Genomic DNA, 13,770 nt, shown 5'->3' with positions numbered 1-13,770 from the left:
AATATTTATTAGTTCAATCATTTCTAATTTATTTTATGCTGGTGAATGTAAAGGGAAACTGTGCAGTTAATAACAGAACCTCTGACAGTGGTGATGTATAGTAGGATTGTAGGGTTGAAGTTTGCAGTTCCCTGCAAGCGACTGCACGGTTTGATAGGGTAGTAAAGAGTATAGCATTCTAGCTGTGTTGGGGCTTTGGAGAGGTTGCAGAAGAGGTTTTTTAGGATGCTGCCTGGATTATTTACCCTTTCTTCCTCTCTTTCTTCCCCCCCCCCCACTATTTTTCCATTTCTCATTGTGATTACCCTCTCACCCTATCCATCACCTCCCTCTTGGCCCGAAACATCAACTTTTTATTCCTTTCCTAGGATACTGTCCAACTTGTTGAGTGTATGTACCTCCCTCTGTTTCTCCTTCCCTTCTTTCCATGGTTCACTGCCTGTAAAGAAATTATACTGCCCATGAAAAGTATTCCCCCCCCCCAGAAGTGTTCATGCTTTAATGTTCTACAGCACTGAATCACAGTGGATTTAATTTGTGTTTTTTTTTATACTGATCAACAGAAAAAGACCCTTTTTGTTTCAAAGTGAAGACAGATCTCTACAAAGTGAGCTAAATTAATAACAAATACAAAACACAATAATTGCATAAGTATTCACCTCACGCCCCCCCCCCCCCAGTATGACATACCAAATCACTGGTGCAGCAGTTGGTTTTAGAAGTCATATAACTAGTTAAATTGAGATGGTTTTTAAAGACCTTTGTACAGTCCAGGTGTTTCAACTGATTGCAGTAAAGCTGATTGAGACCTATCCATATAGACTCAAGACTGTAATTGCTGCCAAAGGTGCATCTACTAAATACTGACTTGAAGGGGTGAGTGTTTTTGCAGTTTGTATTTATATTAATTTTATATTTGTAATTAATTCAGATCATTTTGTAGAGATCTGTTTTCACTTTGACATGAAGGAGTCTTATTCTGTTGATCAGTGTCAAAAAAAGCCAAATTAAATCCACTGTGATTCAATGTTGTAAAACAATAAAGCATGAAAACTTCCGGAGGGGGAGGTGAATACTTTTTATAGGTAGGGTAAATTTTTTCTTCAGCCCTTTACCTCTTCTACCTATACCCTCCCAGTTTCTCACTTCATCCCCTCCCCCAGTCATGTACCTCCCACTCACCTGGTCTCACCTATCATCTGCTGCCAGCATTTACCTTCTCCCCCCAACCCCCACACCTTATTCTGGCTTCTGCCCCCTTTCCTTTTGAGACCTGATGAAGGATCTCAGCCTGAAACATAGACTGTTTATTCCCTGCATGCTTCCTGACTTCAGTTCAACCAGCAGTTTGTGCCTGTTGCTCAAGATTTTCAGCATCTGGAGAATCTTGTGTGTATAGCATGCATGGTTTTATTAATTGAGGCAATGAGTTCAAGAGTCAGGAAGTTGTGTGTTGCAGATTTATAAAACTGATCTACCTGCATCAAAGGGATTGCATTCAATTGTGATTGCCTCATAATAGGGGAAAAATGTGGTGGCTTTGGACAGGGTGCAGAAGAGGTTTTCCAGAATGTTGCTTAGTGGGCATGTGCTTAAAAGGAGAAGTTAGGCAAACTTGTGTTGGTTTTTCTGGAATGGCAGAAGCTGAGGGGAGTCTGGATGGAAGTATATAAAATTGAGAGACCTAGATAGACAGCCAGTATAATTTTTCCTGGGTTAAAATACTTACACACAGGAACACTGCTCAGCCCAAAATGAATGGGGGAAAGTTCAAAAGACAACTGTTAGCATAGACTAATGGATTCCTGGATGTGCTATCAAGGGTTATGGTGGAGTCAGACATGGGGGCATTTAAGAGGATTCTGGGTATATAAATGTGCATCAAAAGGAGGGATGTGGTCCACATGCAGAAGGATTTAAAAAGAGATCGTGGGAGATTTTAATTTTCCACACATTGACTGGGAAGCCCATACTGTAAAAGGGCTGAATGGTTTGGAGTTTGAAAAATGTGTGCAGGATAGTTTTTTTGCAGCAATACATAGAGGTACCAACTAGAGAAGGGGCAGTGTTGGATCTCCTGTTAGGGAATGAGATAGGTCAAGTGACGGAGGTTTGTGTTGGGGAGCACTTAGGGTCCAGTGATCACAATGCTATTAGTTTCAATATAATTATGGAGAAGGATAGGTCTGGACCCAGGGTTGAGATTTTTGATTGGAAAAAGGCTAACTTTGAGGAGATGCGAAAGGATTTAGAAGGAGTGGATTGGGACAATTTGTTTTATGGGAAGAATGTAATAGAGAAATGGAGGTCATTTAAAGGTGAAATTTTGAGGGTACAGAATCTTTATGTTCCTGTTAGGTTGAAAGGAAAGGTTAAAAGTTTGAGAGAGCCGTGGTTTTCAAGGGATATTGGAAACTTGGCTCAGAAAAAGAGAGATATCTACAATAAATATAGGCAGCATGGAGTAAATGAGGTGCTCGAGGAATATAAAGAATGTAGAAAGAATCTTAAGAAAGAAATTAGAAGAGCTAAAAGAAGGTATAAGGTTGCTTTGGCAAGTAAGCTGAAAATAAATCCCATGGGTTTCTACAGTTATATTAATAGCAAAAGGATAGTGAGGGATAAAATTGGTCCCTTAGAGAATCAGAGTGGACAGTTATGTGTGGAGCCAAAAGAGATGGGGGAGATTCTGAACAATTTCTTTTCTTCGCTACTCACGAAGGAGAAGGACATTGAATTGTGTAAGGTAAAGGAAACAAGAAGGGTAGTTATGGAAAGTATGACAATTAAAGAAGAGGAAGTACTGGCGCTTTTAAGGAATATAAAAGTGGATAAGTCTCCGGGTCCTGACAGGATATTCCCTAGGACCTTGAGGGAAGTTAGTGTGGAAATAGCAGGGGCTCTGACAGAAATATTTCAAATACTTTATACTTTATTGTCGCCAAACAATCGATACTAGAATATACAATCGTCACAGCGATATTTGATTCTGCACTTCCCACTCCCTGGATTACAAATATTAAATATTAAAAATAGTAAAAAAAAATAGTAAATATTAAACACTTAAATTATAAATCATAAATAAAAAAAATAGAAAAATGGAAAGTAAGGTAGTGCAAAAAACTGAGAGGCAGGTCCAGATATTTGGAGGGTCAGTATCCATTCAGCAGTCTTATCACAGTTGGAAAGAAGCTGTTCCCAAATATGGCCGCACGAGTCTTCAAGCTCCTGAGCTTTCTCCCGGAGGGAAGAGGGACGAAAAGTGTATTGGCTGGGTGGATCGTGTCCTTGATTATCTTGGCAGCACTGCTCCAACAGCGTGCGGTATAAATGTCATTAGAAACAGGGATGGTGCCCGGAGGATTGGTGTATTTACTCATGTTGTTCCATTGTTTAAAAAGGGTTCTGAGAGTAAACCTAGCAATTATCGACCTGTGACCTTGATGTCAGTGGTGGGTAAATTGATGGAAAGTATTCTTAGAGATAGTATATATAATTATCTGGATAGACAGGGTCTGATTAGGAATAGTCAACATGGATTTGTGCGTGGAAGGTCATGTTTGAATTTTTTGAAGAGGTTACTGGGAAAGTTGAGGGTAAAGTGGTGGTTGTTGTCTATATGGACTTCAGTAAGGCCTTTGACAAGATTCCACATGGAAGGTTAGTTAAGAAGGTTCAATCGTTAGGTATTAATATTGAAGTAGTAAAATAGATTCAGCAGTGGCTGGATAGGAGACACCAGAGAGTAAGGTGGATAACTGTTTGTCAGGTTGGAGGCCGGTGACAAGTGGTGTGCCTCAGGAATCTGTACTGGGTCCAAAGTTGTTTGTCATATACATTAATGATCTGGATGATGAGGTGGTAAATCGGATGAATAAGTATGCAGATGATACTAAGATAGGTGGAGTTGTGGTTAATGAAGTAGGTTTTCAAAGCTTGCAGAGAGATATAGGCCAGTTGGAAGAGTGGGCTGAAAGATGGCAGATGGAGTTTAATGCTGATAAATGTGAGGTGCTACATTTTAGTAGGACTAATCAAAATAGGACATACATGGTAAATGGTAGGGCATTGAAGAATGCAGTAGAACAGAGGGATCTAGGAATAATGGTGCATAGTTCCCTGAAGGTGGAATCTCATGTGGATAGGGTGGTGAAGAAAGCTTTTGGTATGCTGGCCTTTATTAATCAGAGCATTGAGTATAGGAGTTGGGATGTAATGTTGAAATTGTACAAGGCATTGGTGAGGCCAAATTTGGAGTATTGTGTACAGTTTTGGTCACCGAATTATAGGAAAGATGTCAACAAAATAGAGTACAGAGAAGATTTACTAGAATGTTACCTGGGTTTCATCACCTAAGTTACAGAGAAAGGTTGAACAAGTTGGGTCTTTATTCTTTGGAACGTAGGAGGTTGAGGGGGTCTTGATAGAGGTATTTAAAATTATGAGGGGATAGATAGAGTTGATGTGGATAGGCTTTTTCCATTGAGAGTGGGGGAGATTCAAACAAGAGGACACGAGTTGAGAGTTAAAGGGCAAAAGTTTAGGGGTAACATGAGCAGGAACTTCTTTACTCAGAGAGTGGTAGCTATGTGGAACAAGCTTCCAGCAGAAGTGGTTGAGGCAGGTTCGATGTTGTCGTTTAAAGTAAGATTGGACAGCTATATGGATAGGAAAGGATTGGAGGGTTATGAGCTGAGTACAGGTCGGTGGGACTAGGTGAGAGTAAGAGTTCGGCATGGACTAGGAGGGCCGAAATGGCCTGTTTCTGTGCTATAATTGTTATCTGGTTATATAGATTTAGGTTAATTAGGCAGCATTAGTTTAATTAGTTTGGCATAACATTGGGCTGAGCAGCTGTTCTTGTGCTATATTATTCTATGTTTTACTCCTGAAACTTTTTGTTTTCAGTCCTGAGATATATCAATTTATTGATGAATGAATGTCATGTGAGACAAATAATTATGGGACGGAATTGTATTCACTACTGGAATTGCAGCAGGTGTAGTCAGCTGAGAAATTACAGAAAATTAATTTAATGGACAAGCCTGAAGACTGCTTCAGAGAACCTACTTGACCAAGTGGTGCAAGGTTTTAAATAAAGTTGATACAAGCACCAAGCATTTTAAAGGCTTACTTTTGCATGAATTTCCCAAGGACAGCATAGATTACACAAATGACATTTATGAAAGTGCTGTCCAAACAAAGGTTCTTTTCTTTATATCACTATGTATGTACAGGCTTCTGTCCATAGGTGTTTCAAATGCACCAAGGAGTTTGGCAATTATGTGGATCATGCAAGTTGCAATAAGTCCCTACTTATTTTCCCCAGTTTTCCCCAAAATCAAGGCGCTATGCAATCCAATTTCTAAGTGTTATTTTTATCTTCCTCAGTGGTAGTAGAACGTGTATTTCATTTAACTCTGAATGTATCCAGTGAGCATAGCATTTGAACATATTTATAGACAGTATTTTAGCCTAGGGAACAATTTTCACATTCAAACTAGCTAATAATCAAATGAGGTATCTGAACTGCAAGTTTTTTTTTAAATGACAGTCTAACTATTCTAGGATCAAGGACTGACTTCTGAAACATTAAAGACGCATTCCAATATAATCACAGGGGCAAACACTTGTCCAGAGATTATCTCCTTTACTGGTTAGTGCAGCAGCAGAACTGCACTGTCTCAATAAACAGGATAAATGGACAATAAAAAGGCTAAGGGCTGTAATCTCCAGCAAGTACAGTATTTCACAATTGAGAGGAGGGGTGGGAGGAAGAGTGTTTTCATGGGTTCAAGTGGTATAAATCTTGCCTAATAAATTTAATATAGTACATTTTGAAATTCTACAAAGGCTGGGGCAGGAGTTGTATCATGGTCCAGCATTTGAAAAGGATAAAGTAAGTAATGTACCTGGATCCTTCACATCGTAACTTTTTAAACAAAAGGAGATTGTTCCTTGTGATCTTTCCAGATAAGTATTAGTGAAAGTTGTGAGTGCCCTCAGTAATGTAAGGAATATGATTTGGGTGTATTGAGAAATACTAATTAGTTGATAGTCTTTTCCTTCACTTAAACATTTGTTATTGGGGGGTAAAATAGTCTGACCTAACCTGCTCCCTGTGGAATTTGTACATTCTGTCATCAGGTGGGAAGAGGAAATCTATGGAGATGGTGTAAAATGGATGTTTCTGGAACATAAAGGTCCATTATTTGCACCTGAATATGAGAACCTTCCCTCGGGTATCAATTTCTATTATGATGGTGAGTAGTATTGTGCTGCCAGTTTTTAATACACCAGTGGTTTGGGTTGGTTTGTAACAATATTCTAGAATTTGTCATTAAATAGAATACTGGTAACAATTTAAGGTGAGGGAGAAAGTTAAATGGGATCTGAGGGGTAACTTTTTCATGCAGAGGGTTGGTGGTGAACATCGGGAATGAACTGTCAGTCATAGTCATACTTTATTGATTTCGGGGGAAATTGGTTTTCGTTACAGTTGCACCATAAATAATAAATAGTAATAGAACCATAAATAGTTAAATAGTAATATGTAAATTATGCCAGTAAATTATGAAATAAGTCCAGGACCAGCCTATTGGCTCAGGGTGTCTGGCCCTCCAAGGGAGGAGTTGTAAAGTTTGATGGCCACAGGCAGGAATGACTTCTTATGACGTTCTGTGCTGCATCTTGGTGGAATGAGTCTCGGGTTGAATGTACTCCTGTGCCCACCCAGTACATTATGTAGTGGATGGGAGACATTGACCAAGATGGCATGCAACTTAGACAGCATCCTCTTTTCAGACACCACCGTCAGAGAGTCCAGTTCCATCCCCACAACATCACTGGCCTTATGAATGAGTTTGTTGATTCTGTTGGTGTCTGCTACCCTCAGCCTGTTGCCCCGGCATACAACAGCAAACATGATAGCACTGGCCACTACAGATTATTATAGAACATCCTCAGCATCGTCCGGCAGATGTTAAAGGACCTCAGTCTCCTCAGGAAATAGAGATGGCTCTGACCCTTCTTGTAGACAGCCTCAGTGTTCTTAGATCAGTCCAGTTTATTGTCAGAGGAACAGGTTAAGGCAGATTCAATAATATCACCTAAGAAACACTTGGGTAGGTACATGGAGGGCATAGCTTAGGGGGATATGGGCCAAATGCAGGAGATTGGGGCTAACTGGTGGGCACCAAGTTCAAGTTTAATTGTCATTCAACCATATACATGAATTTGGACTCCAGTACGCCCACTGTGCCTCTGCTCTCAACCTCACTACCTCCAGTGTCTCCTCCCCTGAATGGCTACAACAGGCAACCTTGTGGCATGAGGGCATGGTTTGCGTAACAACCAAGGCTGCCCAGTTCCCATGCTGCCAGTTTCATCAAAGAACCAGTGAACTGAATTTGCTGTATTCTACACTACCATTGTCCAACAGGATCTAGTGATCACAAGAAAAACATCCAGAACAATCATTTGCAATGTTTAGTTAGACCACGCACAGCCTCAGACGCCTTCCTATAGCAGACAACAACACAGCACGCAACAAGTCCAGCTCCACTGCTATCAAGCAACTCATTAGTGGAGTACACCTGCAGTACTTGACGCTCTTAATATCCAGCAGTGTTTGGTGATCTTAAAAAAAATGTAAAGGATGAACAATTGCACCTTTGTTTGGACCCAGAGAGACTGCTGTGCCTGAGCAAGTCGTCATGATACCAGAAGTTCGAAGGTGATCAATCCTTGGAACTATGTTTGGTATGGACTTGAGCAGAAGGTTCTGCATATTTATCATGTATTGCTCAATGATTCCAGAGTGTCAAATGAAATCATTTGTGAGGAAGGTGCTTTTTTCTAGGCTTGTGGAATCTAAAAATGAAAATCCTTCTCCAAATTTTCTCAAGTACTTAAATTAGATAAATGATTAAATTGACATATTTGCAAATTCAGATTGCAAGTGGTTACAATTCAAATAATTTGTATGCAGTGTAGTTATTTTGCATGATGCAAAATGGCTCTCAAAGAAATATTTGATCACGTTGCTTTCAATGTTGTCCCTGTGACTATGTGAGTTTCCTTTGAGTACTCTGATTTCTCCCCCCCCCCACCCCATATTCTAAAGTCCTACGGGTTAGTTGGTCAGATAGGTGTAAGTGGGCAGTGCAGTTCATTGAGCATGTGCTTGAATATTTTCCTCAGTCTGTTGCAGTCAAAATGTCTGTTTTGGATTGGGGAACTGGGACATGTGAATGATATGACCTGCACCTCTTTTAGGCCAACATTCCCAGCTTTGGGATTTGAACCACAAGACCCAAAGCTTCAGATTTATCTCTGAATTAACCAGTGAGAGTGGCACAATTGGCCCAAGTGCTTCTGGCCACGAAGAATGGGAATCCCAATGTTAGTGGAGAGTTATTCCCGGTGATACCTGTCTGCTACCACTTGATCTTTTTGTAACTTTGCCATGAACTTACCAGTACACTTCTAAGACGCAAAAGGAAGCCAGAACACCTGGCAAAGAAAAACTTTGCTGTCACCGTAAATGTGTAAATGAATAGTCATCATCTGAGGTCAAGACTGAATACCACACTAGCCTTTCAGGAATAGAAGGTTGAATAATATAAAAGGTTGACCAAAATCTGCCATTTTCTGTGGAACTGTTGGTTCTCCTTCCATTGTCTAAGTTTCTCATTGGAAATATCTAGCTGTATCCCCTTTTTTATTTAAAGATTTTGTATTTTCATGTTCTCTGTTTGTGTGTGTTTTTTTGAAGTGTTGCTATTCAGGATAAAGTGAATAATTGACTTTGTCATACTTCAGTTAAAGTAATTCAACAGATCATCAGCAGTACGGGCACAAGAAATATTTTGTTTTCAAAGATTTCCACTAGATAGAATGTATCCATCACACCAGATAGGTGATATCTCCCTTATTGCAGTGTACTCTTAAATGCACTTGTACATTCGAGTCACCTTTTGCTTTATTTACATGGACCAGATTCCACTATCTGAAGGAGGCTTTTCTCATTTTTGTAATTTGTACTCACTTGAATTGACTAGCACATTGTGCATAGGCATAACTTCGGTATCTGAAAAGAAAAGGCAGACAGTTTGTGAATAGCTAGGTGATTGGGCATCAAATCTGCAACAAAATTTAAAAAGAACTAAAGTACTAGAGATACTCAGCAGGTCAGGATTGTATGTGGAAAGGGAAAATTGTCATGTTTCAGAATAAATACAGGCTTATTGCCCTGAAAAGATAAATCTTGTCTCTTCACAGTTGCTGCCTGATCTGCTGTGTCCTTTACATTTTTGTTTGCATTTCAATTTCCAGCATCTGCAGTTACTTGCTTTACAATTTTAGTTCTGCAAAAAAAAAATACAAGGTAGTCAGCTATTTCCTTAATTTTATTCCAGTTTAAATTTAGTTTCACCACTTCAATTTGCAATAGCTGTTATTTGCCTCTAATTTTGATAGTTCGTTTTGTAAATAATTTTAAAAGGCAATCAAATGAAGTTGACTCCTGCAGCAGAAGAAATGGCCACCTTCTTTGCAAAGATGCTGGATCACGAGTACACCACAAAGGCAATTTTCAGACAAAACTTTTTTGAGGACTGGCGGCAGGTGTGTGTCCTTTTTATTTGATAAACCTATTGATTTTTGTTGCGGGGGCGGGTGCTTTGCTTGTAGATTGTGGCTTCTGGCCATGTAATTATTTAATCATTTAACCATGATGCCTCAGGCATCATCATTACGGCAGACCTGATGCTTTCCCTTTTTTTCATGTGCTCGTGTCCCATTTGAAATCTCTTTTTGAAGTTAATTGTATGTTATTTAATTGCTGAATCTGCTGTGAATTAGTCACTGAATTTCAAATACAAGGTGATGTGCAATGCCACTGCTCCATGACTTTATTTAACACAAAAACAATTTGTGCCTGGATACTAAGGTTTTTGCACAAGTCTGAAAAGCAATAAAATTACATCTTTGACGTGATCTGAGTTACAGATCCTATTATAAATGTACCTCATTTACTTTTGGATTTGCTTTGGTTACAGGAAATGAGTAGCTCAGAGAGGATGATAATCAGAGACCTAAATAAATGTGATTTCACAGAACTTCATCGATACTTTACTGAAAAAGCAGAGGCCAGAAAAGGATTGCCCAAGGAGGAAAAACAGGTACAAGCATGTTTGCCAAGTAGAAAAGTATTTCAGTTATCCAATCACTAAAATAATTTATGCTGAGGTACAGCCTAATTCTATTAGCAACATCCCTGAAAAGCCATTTCAGTGAGTCTATACAGTCTCAGTTAAGTTCAAACATTTGACTTTTAAATGAAAATTGTTGTACAAGGTTAGAAGATAATAAATAAATATTCTGCTTGCTCAAGAAGGAAGAGGAAAAAAACATAATTTTAAAAAAACAGCTAGAGCCTATGGTGGATGATTGTGGAAAAACTTAAGGCTGGTTAATTAGGTGTGCTGTTTGCTGAATAAAAGAACTCCATTTCTCAGTCATCAGTTTAGGAGATTTGTTCTCAAGTTGAAGGTTTTTAATGCTTTTACCTGACTCACTTTAAATGGAAGAATGTGGGGTGACTTTATTCGAACATAAGTGATTCCTTAGGGAACACACATCAAAGTTGCTGGTGAACGCAGCAGGCCAGGCAGCATCTCTAGGAAGAGGTACAGTCGACGTTTCGGGCCGAGACTCTTCGTCAGGACTAACTGAAAGAATAAGAGAATTGAAAGAGGGAGGGGGAGATCCAAAATGATAGGAGAAGATAGGAGGGGGAGGGATGGAGCCAAGAGCTGGACAGGTGATTGGCAAAACATTGCCATGTTCATGCAGTGTACCTGATGGCATGAACATTGACTTCTGTAACTTCTGCTAATGCCTCACCTCCCCCTTGTACCCCATCCGTTATTTATTTATATACACACATTCTTTCTCTATCTCTACTTTTTCTCCCTCTGCCCCTCTCACTATAGCCCTTCCCATCCTCTGGGTTCCCCCCCACCTTCTCCTTCTCCCTGGGCCTCCTGTCCCATGATCCTGTCATACCCCTTTTGCCAGTAGGTGTTGATATAAGACATAGGAGCAGAATTAAGCCATTTGCCTCATCAAGTCTACTCTGCCATTCAATCATAGCTAATTTATTATCACTCTCAATGCCATTCTCCTGGCCTTCTCCCTATATCCTTTGATGCCCTTATTAATCAAGAACCTCTGCTTTAAATATACTCAATGACTTGGCCTGCACAGTTGCTTGTAGCAATTAATTCCACAGATTCACCACGCTCTGGAAAAAGTTCCTCCTCATCTCTTCTAAATGGACATCCATCTATTCTGAGGCTATACTCTCTTGTCCTAGACTCTCCCACTAATGGAAACATCTTCACATCAGCTCTATTTAGGTCTTTCAATATTCAATGGGTTTCAACTTGTTCTTCTAAACTCCAGTAAGTACAGGCCTTACGCCATCAAATGTCCTGTTCATTCCTGTAAGCTTCCTCTGGATCCTCTTCAATGCAACCATATCTTTTAGATTTAGGGCCCAGAGCTGCTTGCAATACTCCAAACGTGGCCTGACGATGTCTTATAAAGGCTTTGTATTACATCCTTGCTTTTATACGAGGGGTGATTGATAAGTTCGTCGCCTAAGGTAGAAGGAGTCAGTTTTAGAAAACCTAGCATATTTATTTTTCAACATAGTCCCCTCCTACATTTACACACTTAGTCCAGCGGTTGTGGAGCATTTGGATCCCTTCTTTGTAGAAGTCGGCGTCTTGGATCTCCAGAAAGTGGTCCTCAGCAGAGGTGATAGATAAGTTTGTGGCCTAAGATAGAAGGAGATGTGTTATTAACTTCAAACTTTCTGCATAATCACTCAGAGTTGAACTGCACGTGCATGTAACGAGAGCTATATAACTCATCTTCTACCTTAGGCCACGAACTTATTAATTACCCCTGCTGTGGACCACTTTCTGGAGGTCCAAGACTACTTGTATCTTTTATTGGCCAATATAATTTCTGCTGCCTCAGTTGGTAAAGAACCGCTATTAGCTTTAGCTACTCCTTTCCTTTTTACACGTCTCAAACATTTATTGCCTAGTGGACATTTGCTTCCTGCTACCATAACCTCATTGTTTTGTTTATCAATGCCTTGGACAATGTCCACTGAATTGTGAAAAACCAAAAGCTTATGGTTCAAGTGTTTTATTATGGAAAGGCTGTCTTTTCCTTTGTTTAAAAAAAAAGTACTATAATTAACTTATTTTGATGGCGACAACTGAGCCACTTTTCCTGCAGGATATTTTTGGCTTTGTTTGCTGATATCTCTGATATATTTTGGGCACCACTGTAGCGTAACAGCACGACACTATTACAGCTTGGGCTTTCCAGATTGCAGAGTTCAATTCTGGCACCGTTCTGTAAGGAATTTCTGTACATCCTCACCATAGAATGAGTAGGTTTTCACTAGGTGATCCAGTTTCCCCCCACAGTCCAAAGATGTACAGGGTAGGTCATCTTAAAATTCTAAGAAGGTTTTGCTAAATTGTGGTAGGAGTTGTGTGTAAAATTAAAGATTATGGCCACATAAATACAGCAATCACTAAAGCTAGAATATACAGTAAATAGCTAAAATAATTAAAATGGCAGCCATTTTCTTATGGTATCGAAATAGAAATGGGTGGATAAATTTTTTTATGGGAACAGCACAAGAAGTTATTAAAACGAGTGTAAACCAATGAGTTATCGTGTAAAAATTCAGCTTTTCCTTGCAGAAATTAAAGATGGAGCAAGATGCAATCATTGAGGAGTACGGCTATTGTATAATGGATGGGCATCGGGAAAGAATTGCAAACTTCAAAATTGAGCCACCAGGGCTTTTTCGTGGCCGTGGTGATCATCCGAAGATGGGAAAACTGAAGAGAAGGATCATGCCTGAAGATGTCATCATCAATTGTAGTAGGTAAATGATAAATCCAAAAATAAGTTTTTTTTTAATAGAGAAACTGCCATATAATTTATACCTTCCTTGTTTCTTTTTCATCTTTCTACCTTGCTTTTTTCAGCCATGAGTCCATGCATTTTTCCTTATGAGCACATACTCTCTTTGTGGTTTAACAATATTTTCAGTATGTTTGGAGTTGAACATTTCTTTCTTATGTTTACAAAGGGAAACATTCAAGTGTACCTTAAATGAAGAAAAATAATTATTTTTGCATTCTTTTGGGTTGCAAAGAAAATTTGGATTGGGTGATAAACTGGTTGTTTTGGGTTCGGTAACTTTTTAGGTAGTCAGTGTTTATCAGGAATGGCTTGGTTCCATCTTGGTTTTGTGGCTACTGAGGCCGTGTGAGAACTATAGATAAAGGCAAGTATTGTGATGTTCCTGGTAACGGTCCTCAAGAATAATGATCATTTAGGCAGAGAGAATCTACCTTTATTGGTTGATCTAACAACAAGCACATAAATAACACAAAACTAGTTGTCTGTATGCGCACACACACCAGGTTTCTCTGACCCTGAATAATCAAAGAATAGAAAAGGTAATACCTGGGAGTAGGAGTCTGTGCTGTTCCTCCGGGACCAAAGTGCAAAACACACTACATACAATGCATAGTTACAATCCAGTACAGTCACAAGATAGCATAAGTCTCTTTGTGGCATTGCCTGAAGATTGGCATGAAGTGTGAAGTGCTTGTTTATGTAAGACAATATAATGTTACTCACACTATTAGAATAAAACAATGGGTG

The 13,770-nt window shown here is 39.4% G+C and overlaps 1 protein-coding gene across 2 annotated transcripts in view; it reads left to right on the top strand.

Annotated features, from left to right (window-relative positions):
- Window positions 1-13,770, top strand: part of LOC140198751 (DNA topoisomerase 1-like) — a 46,875-nt gene that overhangs the window by 288 nt on the left and 32,817 nt on the right. The window contains exons 2-5 of one of the 2 annotated variants that reach the window (XM_072259766.1): window positions 6,148-6,263; window positions 9,506-9,627; window positions 10,062-10,184; window positions 12,795-12,982. In XM_072259766.1, coding sequence (XP_072115867.1) covers window positions 6,148-6,263; window positions 9,506-9,627; window positions 10,062-10,184; window positions 12,795-12,982 — 549 coding nt within the window. Of the gene's footprint in view, window positions 1-6,147; window positions 6,264-9,505; window positions 9,628-10,061; window positions 10,185-12,794; window positions 12,983-13,770 lie in introns of those variants that run through there. The other variant, XM_072259770.1, reaches the window with a different exon arrangement.

The sequence above is a fragment of the Mobula birostris genome, chromosome 1 (genome assembly GCF_030028105.1).
Source record: "Mobula birostris isolate sMobBir1 chromosome 1, sMobBir1.hap1, whole genome shotgun sequence".
NCBI lineage: Eukaryota > Metazoa > Chordata > Chondrichthyes > Myliobatiformes > Myliobatidae > Mobula > Mobula birostris.
This window is presented reverse-complemented; position numbering and strand designations above follow the sequence as displayed.